Source organism: Rhipicephalus sanguineus, chromosome 1 (genome assembly GCF_013339695.2).
Source record: "Rhipicephalus sanguineus isolate Rsan-2018 chromosome 1, BIME_Rsan_1.4, whole genome shotgun sequence".
NCBI lineage: Eukaryota > Metazoa > Arthropoda > Arachnida > Ixodida > Ixodidae > Rhipicephalus > Rhipicephalus sanguineus.
In genome coordinates, this window is record NC_051176.1 from 293,562,753 (window position 1) to 293,579,906 (window position 17,154).

At 43.3% G+C, this 17,154-nt stretch overlaps 1 protein-coding gene across 3 annotated transcripts in view; it reads right to left on the reverse strand.

The window, feature by feature from the left end:
- LOC119379290 (coiled-coil domain-containing protein 186) overlaps window positions 1–17,154 on the reverse strand; it is a 108,537-nt gene that overhangs the window by 5,066 nt on the left and 86,317 nt on the right. For all 3 annotated transcript variants that reach the window (XM_037648556.2, XM_049411922.1, XM_049411920.1), the window contains 3 exons: window positions 15,488–15,690; window positions 9,084–9,153; window positions 8,748–8,897 (listed from right to left, as the gene is read on the reverse strand). In XM_037648556.2, coding sequence (XP_037504484.1) covers window positions 8,748–8,897; window positions 9,084–9,153; window positions 15,488–15,690 — 423 coding nt within the window. The remainder of the gene's footprint in view (window positions 1–8,747; window positions 8,898–9,083; window positions 9,154–15,487; window positions 15,691–17,154) is intronic.

Sequence of the window (17,154 nt, forward strand, 5' to 3'; positions counted from 1 at the left end):
CCTCTTTAGAGTGGACCTGCTAAAAGTCTCTTGGGTTGACAGCATGCAAGACAAAATCTTTGCAACGCATTGAGTTTACTTTTTTCTCCCGCTTTCTTTTTTGATGCCTGGCTGCCAACTTTGTTCACCTCTTGCTCCCCTTATGGTTGTGTCCACGCTTTTTGTGGTACAAGTACTTATGCACTTCAGTCTCCCATTTCTCTTCGTTTATGTTCTTGAGCCCTTCTTCAAAACTATTTTGCTTTGCGTGGCAATGTTTCATTTGTGGCTTTACTGTGGGCCCCAATGCTAATTTCCCCACTGGCCTTAGGTTAACTTCCAACCCCCGACATCTGATTTTAAGCACAGCACGGCATTTGCGAACATCAGTACTAGCACTGTGGCACTTTTTCAAATTCCACACACCACATCCGATTCATTGTAGCCCCAAAGTGTTTCATAACAGCTGCATTTTGTTTCTCCTTCATTGTCAGGTTAACTTGGTGGATGCTTGAGTTGGTCTTCCTTTGTTTGTGTAAATAACCAGGTATGCATATTGCTTGACTATGGCCATGACTTGCTATTGAAATGATGGCACATCATTACTTTTTCTTCATTAAAAATTATAATTCTCGATTGCTGTGCGCTACTGTCCCTCCAGCAGACGGTTGCTCAAGTCACACACCTGGTGCGAAGGGTGACCAACAGAAAACACAGCCTGAAGGAGTAGGACACGCTCAGCCTAAATGAGAATAGATAATGGCTACTCTCTCTCTCTCAAAAAAAAAAAGAAAAAAGAAAGAAGCTTAGCTTTTTTTTTTGTTGGAAGTACACTATGTCCCGTGACAGCGACCCCTTCTAATTTTTGGTATGCTTCGCCACATAAAGCTTTCGCATTGCGGCAGAGCTGACTTATGTTTCCCCTTCTCTATAAGATGGCTGTAAAGATTCTGTTGCAGTTTTCTACGACATCTGCACGCAAGCATACTTTTTCTAGGCTTGCATATGTGAAGAGCAAGCATAGCTAAAGACAGGTTGAGTGTGGCTGCAGACCACACAACTTACTGACAAGCTGTTAAGATCCAATTGGCGTGGCACTTTAGTTAGACCATTCTTCGCCAGAGAGAATAAAAGACACCTATTTCACGCTGCATGTTGTGTTAATTTATGCCCCCCCCCCCCTTTCTTCCTCTCTAACTGCAAGGAGTGAGAACCACTGCCCTATAGGTTGTTCTGAAAGTACGAACTTCATGAGAATAATCTTTCTGGATAGTAAACAGAGTGCATAGAAATTTTACACAGATTTTACACTTCCTGCACTGTAACTGAAGTGTCAGGGAAAGTAATATTCATTCACAAATATGAGGTGGATTCTGGGAAAATGCTAAGTGGCCTGAGGTCACGGCTCCAAAGTAACTTAAGCTGTCCGCAGAAAAACGACAAGCAGTAATATAATTTGACCTTTTGGGGTATTCCAAGTAAAGATGCATCCATTTGTGCATATATTGATTTTGTTAAACATGTAGTACAACTGATCAAGCTTAGAGACAAATATTTGCGTTAAAAAATATTTGTTTGGTAACTACTCCAAAAGGCTCTTATGCTGCTCCAAAGCGAGATTTTAGCTGCTCCAGAAGCTGCACCGAAGTGGCTTCTGGTCAATCGCATCACTGGGCGCTGTTTCATCGTGTTGTAGCACAAACTCAGCTTTCCTTGCTTTTGATAAACCAGTGGTCTTCGTCGCATGTAGTGTCTATTGCAACTTTTTTGGTATTTTATTCAACGCTCAGCTTTTAGTTGTTCTTTTGTCTAACTGCACTATACAGTGGTCCAAGAAGTGCCACATTGTAATATGCTTTGTTTATTTCTTGACTGGTTCCTATTGCTGTCATATTTTACTCCTTAGCAAATAAAAGATTATTGTTTACCAATTAAAGAAAAAGAGGAAATATATCAGAAGGCAGAGAGGGTGGCCTGATCTAGTTCGCCCCAGCCTGCAACTTCGCACTGGGGAAAATGTAATGAGGGAAAAAGAGTGATTAAGTATGAAGATGGCGACAGGAATAAGTGATCCGTATACGTATATATATATAATAAGACATGATTACTAGCATAAAGGGGACAAAGACGCTAATAATAATATATTATTGTGCTATATATCAACTAGCCCAACTGTCCGCCTTATAGAGTGTATAACCTTTTCACGATTGTAAAGCTAGCTTTCCTGTGATGCAGTTAGCCCAATTAATGGCAGTTAGTCACTTCTGCAAACAGCGTCTTTAAGCGCAGTTTGCTTGCGCTATGATGCGAAAAATGTAGACACAGATCTCTTGACATAAACACGCATAACAGACAAACACCAGCACGTGTAACTAGGACCTCATCTCCACTTGAAGCTCGACAGGTGCCGCCATTAGTTGGGCGAATATGCAACGCAAGGAAGCGCACTCGTGGATTATGAAAAGGGTCTAATAGATCCTTTTCATAATTCGCAACTTTGCACATCGGTTTACCAAACATCTAGCATACAGTCCATTACCACTGAAAAAATGCCCTTGTAGCATTTGGTAATACTGTATGGTTGCATATTTCGGGGCAAATGCAGCTTTCAGCTAATGATTGCACTCCCATGCTATGACACGAAGGGAGGGCAGTGGCGAAATACTATGCACTAATGTTTCATACAATAGACAGTGCTTGCAGTTCGGGCTCCACAGTGGTCTAGTGGTTACGGTGCTCGACTGCTGAACTAAAGGTCGCGGGATCGAATCTTGGCCGTGACGGCTGGTTTTTCGATGGAGGCGAAAATGCTTGAGGCCCATGTACTTAGATTTAGGTGCATATTAAAGAACTCCAGGAAGTCGAAATTCCCAGAGCCCTCCACTATGGTGTCCCTCATTATCATATCGTGGTTTTGGATGTTAAACCCCAACAATTATTATTATTAATACAGTTCCAGCTGTATGCACGACTGAAGAGGGGCGTGTAGCACCGAGTTAAGGCAACGACCAGGCGAAACCTGTAGAGTACACTGGCGCAGCTGCCATTTATTCTAGCTGGGAGGCAAAAACTCGTGTATCTATTTCTCGTAGGTGCCTGTACCGCTGGTCTGTTTGAGGCCAGTATGTTGACATGCAATCTGTAACATAGGCGGCCGCATCGAGAGCGACATCAATGACTCCTATGCCTCCCAAATCCAAGCACGGCCCATACCATGTAACCATGTATGTTAATAAACAGTTCTAAAGACATCAAGACATCACATGGTGTACATCACATGGTGCCAGAAGACGGTGAACCTAAGAAGAAGCCGCAGAAGGAACCAATGCTACTCAAAGAGATATCAAGTCTTCCGTGGGAGATAGTCGCAGTGGACCTCTTTGACCATGCAGGAAAGCCCAACCTAGTGATAGTGGACAGCTATTCGGGCTACATCGACTTTAAAAGGTTATCAAAACACTAAAAGGCTGGTTTGCAACACATGGTGTATCAAGGCTGCTCGAATCCAACAATGGGCCCTGTTTTTCAGCAAAGGAATTCAAAGAGTTTAAGAAGGAATGGGGATTTGAACACCAAACATTGAGTCCCAGGTAGTGATGCAGAACTATCGGTAAATTGACTATCGATAGTATCGATAGTTTGTTTGAAACTATCGATAGTGTAAACAAACTATCGATAGTACTACTATCGATAAACTATCGATAGTCAAATCGGTAGTACCATTGGTAATATTAGTAACGATATTACTGCCACGCGTGTTTATTGCTTTGTTTTGATGTATTCGGGTTTCACCCACAGACTGTTAGCTGCGTTTGACGCAGACCGCACCGCAATGTTTGGGAAGTTTCGCGATTGTTTGACATTTTAAGGTTACGCGCCGGACGCAAATATTCAAGTTTATTCGAAAGCTTGCGCGAGCAATAGCCATAACACTGGAAGGTTTGATGACTGATGTATAAAAGATGAAGCTTTCCACCGAATGTCAGATTACTCGACGGCCGGCGACTGTTCTCGCCGCAATCAGTGCGCAGCGTGTATCGCTTGTATTCTGAGTTTTGATTCTCTGGGCACAACTTCGACCATAAGAAGAGCTTCGTATTTCCCAGTCTTGCTGTAGCATTCTTCACCGTCACAGCCACGTGACAAACTATCCATAGTGGTGCCAATAACGAGGCTGTTGCTGGCTGGCCATATTGCCAAAATATTTGCGATAGCCTACTATCAGCTTCGCTTAATTTATGAGGAAATTTTTATCGAGAGAAATTATTTGCGCAGTGAAAATGGCGGCATATGTCCATCAATAAATTAATATTTAAAAGCAACCAGTTACATCTTACAATTAACAAACTTAGTTCTTGATATTTTTTTATTTTGCAATCATCAAATACAATATAAAACTGAAGCCTCGCAGTTCCACCCCATTTAACGGCTTATTTCCGCTACAGCTTAATAGTTTGACTTTATGACCATGTTTCAGCGAAGCACTCTGGTGAAGAACGCAAGCATGTCGACTTTCTTGCCCTTCAGCCTGCTCCTCCGGCTCCACTATGTACCACGCGCGCGGGGAACCAGATTTATTCTGCAATGAGTTCGCGCTGTTGATTTTAAACTATCGATAGTACTTACTATCGATAGCACTATCGATAGTATCTTTTACCATCGATAGTTCGATAGTGACTCAGCTATCGATAGTATCGATAGTACCATCGATAGTTCTGCATCACTAGTCCCAGGTACCCACAATCGAATGGATTAGCTGAGAGAGCGGTTCATGTAGCAAAGAACAATATAAAGAAAAGTGAGGGAGATGGAACAGACATAAATAAAGCATTACTAAACATGCGCAACGTGCCAAGAAACAAGGAGCTTGGGTCACCAGCACAGAGGCTCTTTAGTCGTCGGACCAAGACAACACTGCCAGTCTGCGCAGAACTTCTGAAACCTGAAATCATCAACAATGTAAAAGAAAAGCTCGAAGCACCGCGCAAAAAGCAAAAGGCGTATGCAGACGTTCACGCAGCACGAGCCCCTGAAATGAAAGAAGAATCCAGAGTCAGGGTGTTCGACAGTCACCGAAGGTGGATCCCGGGAACTGTTGTTGGAAGTACTCTCCACCCAAGGTCTCTCATAGTGAAGACAACTAGGGGAGGCCTCAGAAGAAATACATCCTTCATTAGACCTACCAAAGCCGATTTGGCAGACGAGAGGACCGTAGCTCCCGCTGTGGACCAACAACAGAGAGAAACGGACTCTTCCCCAGCCAGTGTGACAAGCAACGAGGATACCGACACTCATCCAGCGAATGGGCATGGAAAAACAGTGACTAGAGCTGGAAGACTGGTGAAAGCCCCAGTACGCATGAACCTTTAGCGCTAACAAAAAAGGGGGGATGTAACATAGGCGGCCGCATCGAGAGCGACATCAATGACTCCTATGCCTCCCAGGCCCAAGCACGGCCCGTACCATGTAACCATGTATGTTAATAAGCAGTTCTAAAGACATCAAGACACCACATAATGTACATCACACAATCTCGCATGGGCGACCTCAAGGAAGAGATTACGTCAGTCCGCAGTTATAGTATTATTGAGGGCTTCCACAATACCTAATGGACAAACTGAGAAAAGACGCAGTCTCTACAAGTATGAGCGTCTTATTTACTTCCTCTTCCTCCTCGCCTCTCTTTTACCTTTCTTGGGATTTTCTCACCCTCGGCCACGCTGCATGTTTCCGGTGCGACTTTTCGACCAGTGTGGTCGCTGAAAGCCTCAAGGCGTGCAAGCTACCCGTTCAATTTGTCACTGCGGTGTTCGCATGTAGAAAAAAAAAACGCCATCTTTAAAAAGGCCATGTACGCTTTCGCCTTCAAGTCATCCTTAAGTGCATAAAGGATCCTGCCAATTTGTTTACCTTGTCCAATCCCACAGAAAAAAGTCCTACTGTCACAATATACCTCAATATGGAAAGTAATTATTGAAGAAATCTTTCTCGGGGGAAAAAAAATGCTGTGAGAACACTTTGAACTTTGCGCAATAGAAGTGAAACTGTGCCACACAATACAATTTATAGAAAATTACTGCTTTGAACCCTTTCTGCGAAAAATTTTTCCCTGTAACCTGAAGCTACCAGTCTTTCATAACTACTGTAGCTTATTAATGTTTGTTTTTTTTTTTTTTTTAGAAAAAGATTGATCCTTTCATGAGGAATGTATATTCACAATATGGGCTTCATGGTGCACATGCTAAATGATAAAAATACTGCAGGAACAAATAACAAAGAGGAATATTGGGATGAAATTGCAACAAAGTTGCAAAAAATAGCATTTTGAGTCATATAGTGGTTTCATTTTTGCAGGGTGGCACTCCGAGTAAAAATATGATTTGCTGCCAGTTCATACAGAAGCAAAGCCTCTCTCTGTATTGCCTTCACTAAACAGCACCTGGGTTCCAGTGGGCATCTTTTATAGATCTATAGAAAGGACTGTCAAAGATCAAAGATTCAACTAATGTTGCTGCATGTCACATCATGCTAAAACACCAATAGTGCTAAAACAATAGAACTAGGTGCCTGTCTTGCCAGGAAAGCAAAAGCTGACACAGAAGCGAAGTGGCGTCCATGTTGATGGCTTCCACTTAAAGGGGTACTGACACATAAATTTTGGTGTGGCGTTTTTTTGCTGCAATGTGTTGCTGGAGGGCTATTAGTCATAACACGGCACATCGCTTGCTGCAGCGCGCAGCAGAGAATTAATTATAGCTTGTTTATTACTGACCAGTCTCAGTTTCGGTTTGGGAGAGCTCCGTGAACGACAAGCCGCTGTGTGCAACTAATGCCATCTAGCGTGTGAGACAGCACACAGAACTGTGACGCACTTCCGCGCTGCCTGCATGGTCTTTCGCATGCAGCATGTGCAGCGCGATGTCGTTGCCGTCATCATCATTGTTACTTGGTGGCAAAGACTTTCTTGAGGCTTCCACACGTTCGCCACGGGCACGAACTCGCGAGCCGCCACCGAATAATAGCCTGCGGACACAAGCGCAGCAAAAGTGCAATGCTGACTATGATGTCATGATTTAGCTGGGCATCTCAGAGCTCAGCTGCACTGGTGATGTCACAAAAGTTTCGTGTCACCTTCAGGTCACTTTGTATGATGTCAATGTTGCGAGGTGCAGCGTATAGCACTGGATCGGGCACATGAACGTAAAGATTCATATAAATTACCTTCCAAGCTGTATTCCCTGTTGAGATTGGGTAGATGATATATGCATGTACATGAGAATCGATCCCGCAGGCTATCTGAGCCGCGAAATTTTGTGTCAGTACCCCCTTAACGGTACGAGATCTCTTGGATGGGTTTCAGTTTGTTTCATCTACTTGGCTAACATTAGCTAGGAAACACTGTATATGCATTCGGTTTAATAACTTGGTTCCGAATTTCCTACAACTATGCATAAAGCATCACTATAGCTTAAGTGGTTACGTGCTAATGGGGTTCCAGAGTAGCAAGTTCTTGTGCTTGTTGAAAGCTGCGCAATATACATATATACACTCAAACCACATTATAACAAAGCCACATCTGTCACGAAAATAACTTCGTTATATTCGAAAATTCGTTATAAACGTTTATTTGTAACACTGTATCTATGACAACACTATTCTTCATTTACTTCGTTATAACCGACAATTCGTTATATCTGTGTTCGTTATATCGAGGTCTGAGTGTGTGTATATATATATATATATATATATATATATATATACCGGGTGTCCCAGCTATCTTTAGCCAAGGGTTAAAAAATACAATATTAGAGGCAGGCGAGTGAAATCAGTTGCAAATTGCTGACAGCCACCTTGCGCGCTACAGACAATTTTTTGTTTTGTAATTAACTAATTTGTTAATTAGGACGATTTTACTAATTTGCTAAATATTGACTTTAGGCAAGAAATGCTGCTTGCAAAGTTCGAGAGCGTCTTCAGAAACCCCAATTGCATCATTTGCGATAAAGAATGTCTCACGTGTACCATTTTTTCCAAGCTGCAAAGAAAGCCCGCGAAATACAAAAAGAACCACGTGACTAGCGCGCTCGCGCGCGGCGAGGATGCTGCCCTCAGCCGAGGTTTGAGCGAACGAAATCACCCGCGGCCGGGACTCGCCGGCTCCGTTGCAGCGGTAGGCCTATCAGTGGGCGGTGGTTTCTTGGCCCGTTGTCAGCTGCGCGCGTGACGGTGCAAGTTGCAGCGAGCGCGGGCCAAGAAACCACCTTTAACTTGTCGGCCTACCGCTGCAACGGAGACGCCGAGTCGCGGCCGCAGCTGATTTCGTTCGCTCACACCACGGCTGAGGGCAGCATGCTCGCGGCGCGCGAGCGCGCTAGTCACGTGGTTCTTTTTGTATTTCGCGGGCTTTCTTTGCAGCTTGGAAAAAATGGTATACGTGAGACTTTCTTTATCACAAATAATGCAATTGGGGTTTCTGAAGATGCTCTCGAACTTTGCAAGCAGCATTTCTTGCCTAAAGTCAATATTTAGCAATTTAGTTAAATCGTCCTAATTAACAAATTAGTTAATTACAAAACAAAAAATTGTCTGTAGTGCGCAAGGTGGCTGTCAGCAATTTGCAAGTAATTTCACTCGCCTGCCTCTAATATTGTATTTTTTAACCCTTGGCTAAAGATAGCTGGGACACCCTGTGTATATATATATATATATATATATATATATATATATATGTGTGACTATAGTAATTCTAGTAGCCTGACCCAACTAACCTTAAGGGTGATGTTTTTCAGTAATGTATCTTCAAGGACTGCCTGGAGCTTTTGGTTGATTTCAAGGGACAGCTCCAGAGTCATAGTTGTGTCGACGGCGTGGCTATTGTACACTGATGCCATAATGCCTCCTTTCTTGGAGATCTCAGCCTGCAAATATAAAAAAATGAAAGGCTACAGTTCTTGCACAGTACTTCAAGGACGACTTCAGTTACCTTTTGCTTTTTTCCCAACAGCTGCTTGGAAATATAGGCCAATGAGGGAAATTTATAGCACGCTACGGCAAGTAGAATTCCAAGACATCAAATACCTTTCAGTGCACAAATATAAACTCACCTTATTACAGTCCATGCTGGTGGGAACCAATGCACCAGATTCTTCTCTTGTTATATAATTCTGGATTATTCTAAAAAGAGAAACAGAAGAAAAGCAAGACACAGAATTATAGCAATAGTGATATGTCTTAGCACAAATGTAGATGACAGGAAGCGAATCTCCCACCAGATTCTTGAGGCTAGTGTTGTCAGTGGTGCATGTTTCAATCGCAGCTGCCCCAAACAGTTGAGAGAAATTTTGTAAAGAAGTGAAAAAGAGGAAAGACGGGTATCTAAACTTCACTTTCAACTGACAGTTTTAACTGACGGTCACTTACAGGCCACTGCGCACACATTTCATGAGCTCAGGTACTGCGAAGAACATTGTTAACATTGCTTTATTTAGGCTTTTTTGCTCGTCTGGGGCACCTTGCAGTAAGTGTGTTCCCGTCTCACATCATTTTGGGCCTTTTGATATCAACGAGTCTGGTGGCAGAATTGTGCCTTTTGACTCAAGTTATTCGGCATGAACGAGAGCACATGTACCAAATTATATTCGGTGACACACTCTGGAAGAAAATGACCAAGATAATGAATTTAACAGTAGTACAAACACAAGCTTTTCTACCGACCAGTAGGGACACACATGGATGAAGGGGCTTTAGCCAAGCTTATCACAGTCTTTTGCATGTGTCATGTGGCACAGTAACAAGTTGCTTATAAAAGTGAATGTGTGCACGTTCCTCCCAGTCTTCCCTCTCGGCTGCTAGTGCACAGACATGCTGTCACTGCACCACTTTTGAAACTTGCTCAGCTCATAACAAATAGGCAAGAACAGTTTGTAATGAATCACACATACACAAACACTTGTCATACACAAAAACACTAGCCATTCAACTGGTAGCACTTTGCCAAATCCCCAATGATGCCAGATATTCAGCTTAAAGGTATGCAAATATTCTGAACTTTCAAATAATGAATATAATGTTGCCCTATTCAATGTGGTCCTTGAGCTAAACAGTCACTATTTGAAAATGCCAACATTTTTCGAATAGTTTTTTTTAAATGTGGACTTCAAATTGCTAACTGCGCATGACCAATCATGAGACTGAAGCAAAGATCAAGCAATTTCACCTCTGCTAAAGTGGACATAAAGAACAGTAAGTTGGATGAATATACTGCATTGTTCTGGGAGCAAGAGTTTCCAGATAAATCGCAATCATTCAAACTTAAATTTAATCCATGCACGACAGTCCACAAATAGGTATCATTTGGTTAATCTGTCAATGCTGTAAATGTGTGTTCCCTTGGCATTAATTCTGAATATGCTTGGCAGCAACATTTCATATAATACTGGTACCATTACAACGAAAACTATATATAGAGATTACGTGCTTCTTTCATTCTGTTATTGCTGCAATCAACACGCATTTTCCTCCACACACAAATCATTTGATCAGTGCCACCCAGCACTGACTGAAAGGGGTGTTCAACCCAAAGTCTTGAATGACAGTGAAGGGCTTAGTGTCCTTAGTTGTTTTGGCAAACGTTAGCGCTACACTTACACAACTGCTTGCACATGCATCTGCCAGTCTACCCAACATAGCTTTTCCTGCAGATTGGGGGGTACTGTACACCACGTGCTCTGAACATGAGATCCATTGCATGTGATGCTTTACCTGGCATCTGTTTCTTTTTCTTCTTGAGCGATGTCGTCTTTATGGCGAGTGGAGTGAATTTTTAGGAAGCACCAAACACTTTTCTTACATTTTATTGCATTTCTGCAATTTGCATAAGTTAAAAGTCAGCGTGTCTAGTCTTGTGTCCATAGCTTTTGCATTGTAAAGATGTAACAGGTACCACCAATTCAACCAAAGAATCACTTTCCTAATTTATTGACAAGTGTTTGATGTCACATAAATAACTGGATGGCGAGTCCACATAACCAAATTTCTTAAATCAACAAGTGTCAGTTGCAGAGCTCTGTTTCACTTCAGTACAAGTGAGTAACTTGCTAATTAAAGACCCTCATAATCCATACAGCTCCACTACTCTGTCTTCTGCAAACAACATGTAATCTCTGAGATGCCAAACTTCACGTGTTATAGTTAATTAATTTGCCCAAGTCTCTACCCAGATTTGATGAGTAAGGTTGTTGATGCAGCAGCACAATCCTCAGATCAGCACGAGATTACTTTGTTGACACAAAGCTGGAGTATTATCAGATAGAGATGTAAAAGCAAAACTTTTTACAGCTTAGGTGTTTTTTTAAAAAATTCTTCTTTAACCCCTTAACTGCTTTGGACGAGCAGAGCTCGTCCTGCCCAAACTGTCCCCAAACTGCTTTGGACGAGCTCTGCTCGTCCGAGCGGAATAGGTACTCCCCTCTAGCGTTCAGGACAAGAGGCGCTCTTCTACAGCTTAGATTGCGTGTAATCCACCAGATGGCAGCATTTACTTGGCAATTTTTTTTTCTCCTGCGGAAAGAGCGCGGTTTTTGTATGAAAAGATGGCTTGCGGTGGCGGTCACCCATGCATAACTGGCTCGTCCACACGAAAAAGAGGCTTTTCATTTTCGTCATCTTCTTCGAGTGATGATCATACGGATACAGATGTTTATCTTGTGTCCGGAAGTGGAGATAGCGAAGGCGGTGAATTGAGCATCTCCTCCGGTGATGATGAAAACAGCTTGGAAGCGAACATTGCGAGTGCTCGCCAGTGGACCCTGCTTGATGCGGACAATCCTCCTGTGAAGCCTCCTCGCTTTCCATTCTTGGCCATTCCAGGCAAGACTTTCAACTTGTCACTGCCAGATGACCTTATGGAATATATTCAGCAGTTTCTTCAAATCTGCTTCGTTTGCTCTCGGAAGCGAGGAGAAAACGGGAAAAAATTGAGAAAGGAAACTCGATTTTGGTGCAGGAGCTGCAACAGGCCCCCTTGCGTTATTCCTTGTTTTGATTTGACTAAGTATGTGGTACAAATATTTTTTTCAACATCGACAAGCTGCTTTTTAGTACAATCAGATTCGAAATCAGCAATAAAAAAAATAGGCACTTTTGCTTGGGAAATTTTCAAAAAAATAAAGCACTTAAGGGGTTAAGCTTGAGCAAGGTAATACCACTGAATAATTGTGGCTTCCACAAAGTCATGAATGTTGACGCTTGTTAGTTCAAGTTGTCACAAGGGTTTCATTAGGAAAACAATTTGTTAGCTGCTTTTCCTTAAAGGGACCCTGAAACAGTTTTGATGATTTTGTATAAATGCATTAAGCCAGTAAAGCAAGTCCTAAGTATCATTTGAAGACCAATTTAAGCTCTCTGCGTCAACTGTGTAATTTATTCACAAGACTTTAAACATGTGAATAGCTACAGATCGCAGCGGCTCAGCCGAACGAGTTTTTAACATCTCGCGCCTTTTACACGTAGAATTGTTCCAATACACATAGCACCAAGCGACCGATCTGTGGTGCGGTCTTGTACGCGTTCCAAAATAAGCACGGAGGCGTGGCATTACATCCAGGCGCACGTGACCGCACGCGATTGGTCATTGCAGGGCCGTGACGTCTGTCGCGGTTCACATGGGCCGTTCGCGTGCGGCTGGATGTAACGCCACGCCTCCGTGTTTATTTGGAATGCGTACAAGATCGCACCACTGATTGGATATGCCCAGTCCACGTCACTGAACCTCCCGTGGGCTGCGAGCGTCGTCTGCCTGTGTTACAACGTGCTCTGTGTTGACGTAAGCTGAGAGACAGCGTTTATCTCAAGGTTTCTTTTCTTGGACACAATGAACTGCCCCAGCTGTGTTGTGTACCACATATCTAACAATTGATGACTTGTAAAGCTGCGACATCGTGTAATGTTTGTGAGGCATCTGGCGAGCGGAATCGCTTCAGCTCATTGCTGCAATAAGCGTCGCGCTCTCGCTATCCGGTCATCGCCACGATCCACATGTCTGCGGCTGTAACTTCACCCCTGAAGACACAACCACATTGCCCGAGTTTACGCTTATCGGTGATCGTTCTCAAATTCTTTCTGTTTGTCCGCATGCTTTTGTAGGTTGTCACATCAGGAGAATAAAATAAAATTGGCTGGTAGTGTGGCGGCACCACCTGTCGGAGCAGATATCAACCACTCCGCGAGCTTCGTCTCTGTTGCCAGACGGCCTGCTGCAGGGTGCACTGGGCGGTTGAGTGTGCTCATGAAAGCACTGCGATCGCCAGCGATGCCAGCATTTCTCATGAGCTGAGGAGGCAAGGCAGTGGTGAGGAGGAGGGTATAGATATAATTATCAGTAGTGGCCTTGGTACATGGTGCGTCGCTTAATTTGTGGTGCAAATGCCTTAATGATGCTCTAGCCTAAACGTGGACAAAACTTTAAAAACCCGTTTCAGGGTCCCTTTAATGGGGTCCTGCAACGCTTTTCCAAGTAATCATCGAATGACCTCACTATCGCAATATATTGCCTAACAAATTGCCTGCCGCAAAAAATTTTTAGAATTTGTCAAGTACTAGCGGAGTCACAGGGATTTGTCAGACGCTTCAAGCGTTTCTCTCTCCTTCTGTCCCAGTGAGCACACTGAAAGCTACACAGGGGGGGATGACACGAGGGCAAGAAGCTACATCTGTACAGCAGTGCACATCATCACCTTGAGCACATTTTTTCATTTTTTCTATTGTAGTAGGCATCAGACATGCGATAGCACTGTAGTGGACAGTGTGCTTCAGTCGGCAAAAAAGACAAATAGACAGAGAAGCTCGGACATCATGGCTGCGCCTTCAGCTTAGTTACCCCGCAAATAAATGTTTCCTTGCTTCGAGCCTTCTGTTCCCACAAGTTGGTGACCTCTGACGCTTCACGCATCGCAACTACTCGTCCCACTGCTTCTCTTCGACACCATGGAACCGAACTCCCAAGAATTCCAAGAAAATGCAACACCTTCCGTTGCCACACTCAAGCTTCCAGAGTTCTGGCCCGCAGGTAGTGAGCTCTGGTTTATCCACATCGAAGCGCAGTTCCGCCGTCACCACATCGCCTCGCAGACGGCCAAGTACGATTATGTCGTGGGTGCACTCAGCCCGACCACCACAGCTTTGATCCGCGACGTTTTGCTAGTTCCACCACCCGACGACCCCTATGACACCTTGAAACGGGAGTTACTACGACGCACGACCGACTCCAAGTTGCAATGCATTCAACAGCTCCTATCATTGGAGGAACTTGGATGAATGCGCAGCTCACCTTCAGTGTGATCACGAGCACGCTGGTGTAATTCTATATTGTGTGTAAGTCTAGTACTATAGAGCACAGCGCGGGCACGTTGCTGCACCACACTGTCTCTCCCGTGTTCTGCATGGTGAGTCAAGTGTCCACTGTGGAATCAACACACTCCTGGGTGTCTTTTGGGCATTACCGAGAACGGCAGAGCAGGAGCAGATAGCCTAATCACTAAAAGACAAGAAGGGAGGGATTGCTCCTATTGGCCGGGTCGAATCACGTGGAGTTAATTTATCCTCTGTCAGTGCACCAATGGCGTAGGCAAGGGGAGGGGGTAATGCACTCTCCCCCCTCGTCCGAAAAAGAAATTCTGGCTATGCTACTACAGTGAACACCTTACAACTACAAACAAAACAAAAGCCGCGTGCGCATGACATTTTTCTTTTTTTATTTGCTCTTTACTCTCCTTTCCACTGAGGGCTGTTCGCGGTCTCGCATTTGCCAATTTATCGTGCCATGTCAGTGTGGCGGTGAATCCTTGCCGGCGTGTCCCACGTCACTGCTGCTAGCAGTTGTTTCCGGGAGATGGTTGAACTAGAGGACTAGGTTGAACCCCACATAGTTCCGAGCAGTCAATGTTGCATGGTAACATGAATAACGGGCCGAAACTGCACCCGGGAGCGAAACTTGAGGCTAAATAGGCTCATGTAAGCGCCAATTTTGAAAATAGGCATTTATAGGCATTTGTAAGCAATTAGGCACAAACGCCAAAAATAGGCATTTATAGGCACTATAAAAACACTATAAAAGCCCTTCTTAACCTCTAATTCATGCTCATATATCAAAGTGGCACGATAGAAGCGCAAGGAACAAAATAGGCATTTGCCTAAAATCCGGTCTTTACTCATGATGCTCAAGTCAGCCAATGGCCGTAAGCCAAATTGCGCTTATGGCATCATTTGTCGAGAGAAGAGCGAGCGATTTTTTACTGACTTTGAAACTTAATTGTAAATTCCAAGCCGCATGCTGTGCTATAATGTTTGGCTCACATGCTTGGAGGAACCTCAACTACTCATCGGCAACATTTTCTGACCATGTTCAAAAAGTGTAGCAGGGCCCCTTTAAACAGGCAATGACAAAGGCAATTTAGATATTACACACATAAACACTGATGCAAATTTTTCCTATATCTTTTAAACTACCTACTTGGATTTCTTTTTCATTTCAACCAGCAGCTGTTTGATGTGTTCCTCAAGGAAGTCAATCTTGTCATTGCGCCGTGCAAGGGTCTTCTGTAGCCGTACAATGCGTTCCACAAGCATTTGCTTGTCCAGCTCAAGGTGTGCAGGGGCTGCTTGTGCATGTTCAGGAGATCCACTACTGCTCGCACCAGATGCTCCAGGACTTCCCTGTGAAGTGAATCAAGCTTTCAAACATTTGCACATACAACAGGATTGCAAAAATGACAAGGCTGTGTACATAGTGCCAACCATAGCATCAATAAAATCAATGTCCATACATAAGACCTTCACAACTGAAGTGTTCAAATTTCTGGATAAACACCACAAGGGGAGGCCATCGGCTATGGCTGCCTCTCTAATGAGTCAATGGGGTGAATGGAAACTTGGTCTTGTAACATGCGTTATTTTGAAAGCAGCACATGGAAGCACGTGTATCTCAGTAAAAATGACAATGAAGAGCCCTAAAATTGTACAGTGGTATATGCGATACGACTGACTAACTGCCTGCTTATGCTTTTTTTTTTTCAGATTCCCCATTTCTCATTGGCATTGAGCTACATGTTTACCTCACCCAAACCATAAAGGGCAGTAACTGATGCCACGACCCGATTCCAATATTTGTTATATACCCTGCATGCGGTTCCGAAAGGCAATTTAAGGCAATTATGCACATAAAAATAAAGTGCACAAATGGCACCACAAGAGGAAAACATGCATGTTGGTTGCTTTTCATGAAACTGTTTGTGTTTGCAGGGGCATTAAATACAATCTGAGAAAGTGCTTGGCCTCTGTATAATGCTGCAGCTGCAGTGAGATATGTAAGCTAAAATCTATATTTCACTGGAAATAAATCATGCATTTTGCGCCAAGTGAGCCTTCTTTTTTCTTATGTTACTGTGACAAAAGTATAGGGTGAGGAGGTCACTAGTCATGTTGTATGCTGGTCATATATCTATACACTTCACAGCAACAAGACATGATGTAGTAAAGTGCCACAACCTCCCACCTCAGAAGTAATATCATAGTTCACAATAACAAGATGTGTATATAAGATAAAGTGTTGTCGTCCTCCTTCCTAAGAAGTAATGCACCTAAAGTTTACAGATGTAATTTTTATTTCTGATCACAAGGACTAGAAACCTAGATCTCAACTCTAAACTCTGTCAATCAGTTTTAAAACACTCTGTGCCCATCAGTCTGTCCATCTGAAAATAACAAAAAAAGGGGAAACGATAGAGGGCACTGGCGTAAATCACGGGGGAGGGGGTCAGTGGGGGTCCTGAGCCCCCTTGTGTTCAGGCTGGGGGGCACACCCCTTGCTTTGTCCCACTTTGAGATTTATCTTTCAAAGGCCATATATTTGAATTGCTTGAGAGTTAAGTATAGCGCAATCAACTTTTTTTTTGTTAGGGCCTGTTTATTTTGCAGTTTATGTAGGTCTGTGTTCAATACACTTCAGCTGTGTAAGACTATTGAAATCACAAATCCCGCTTGACCGCTTTCGGAGAAGACTCTATAGAACAATGCAATTACATGAGCTGGGAAGTTCATGCTCGTTTTTTGAAATTTTAATTCAAAGCATGATTTTTATTTTTATATACGTAAAAATAAAAACAAAATGGCTACCATGGC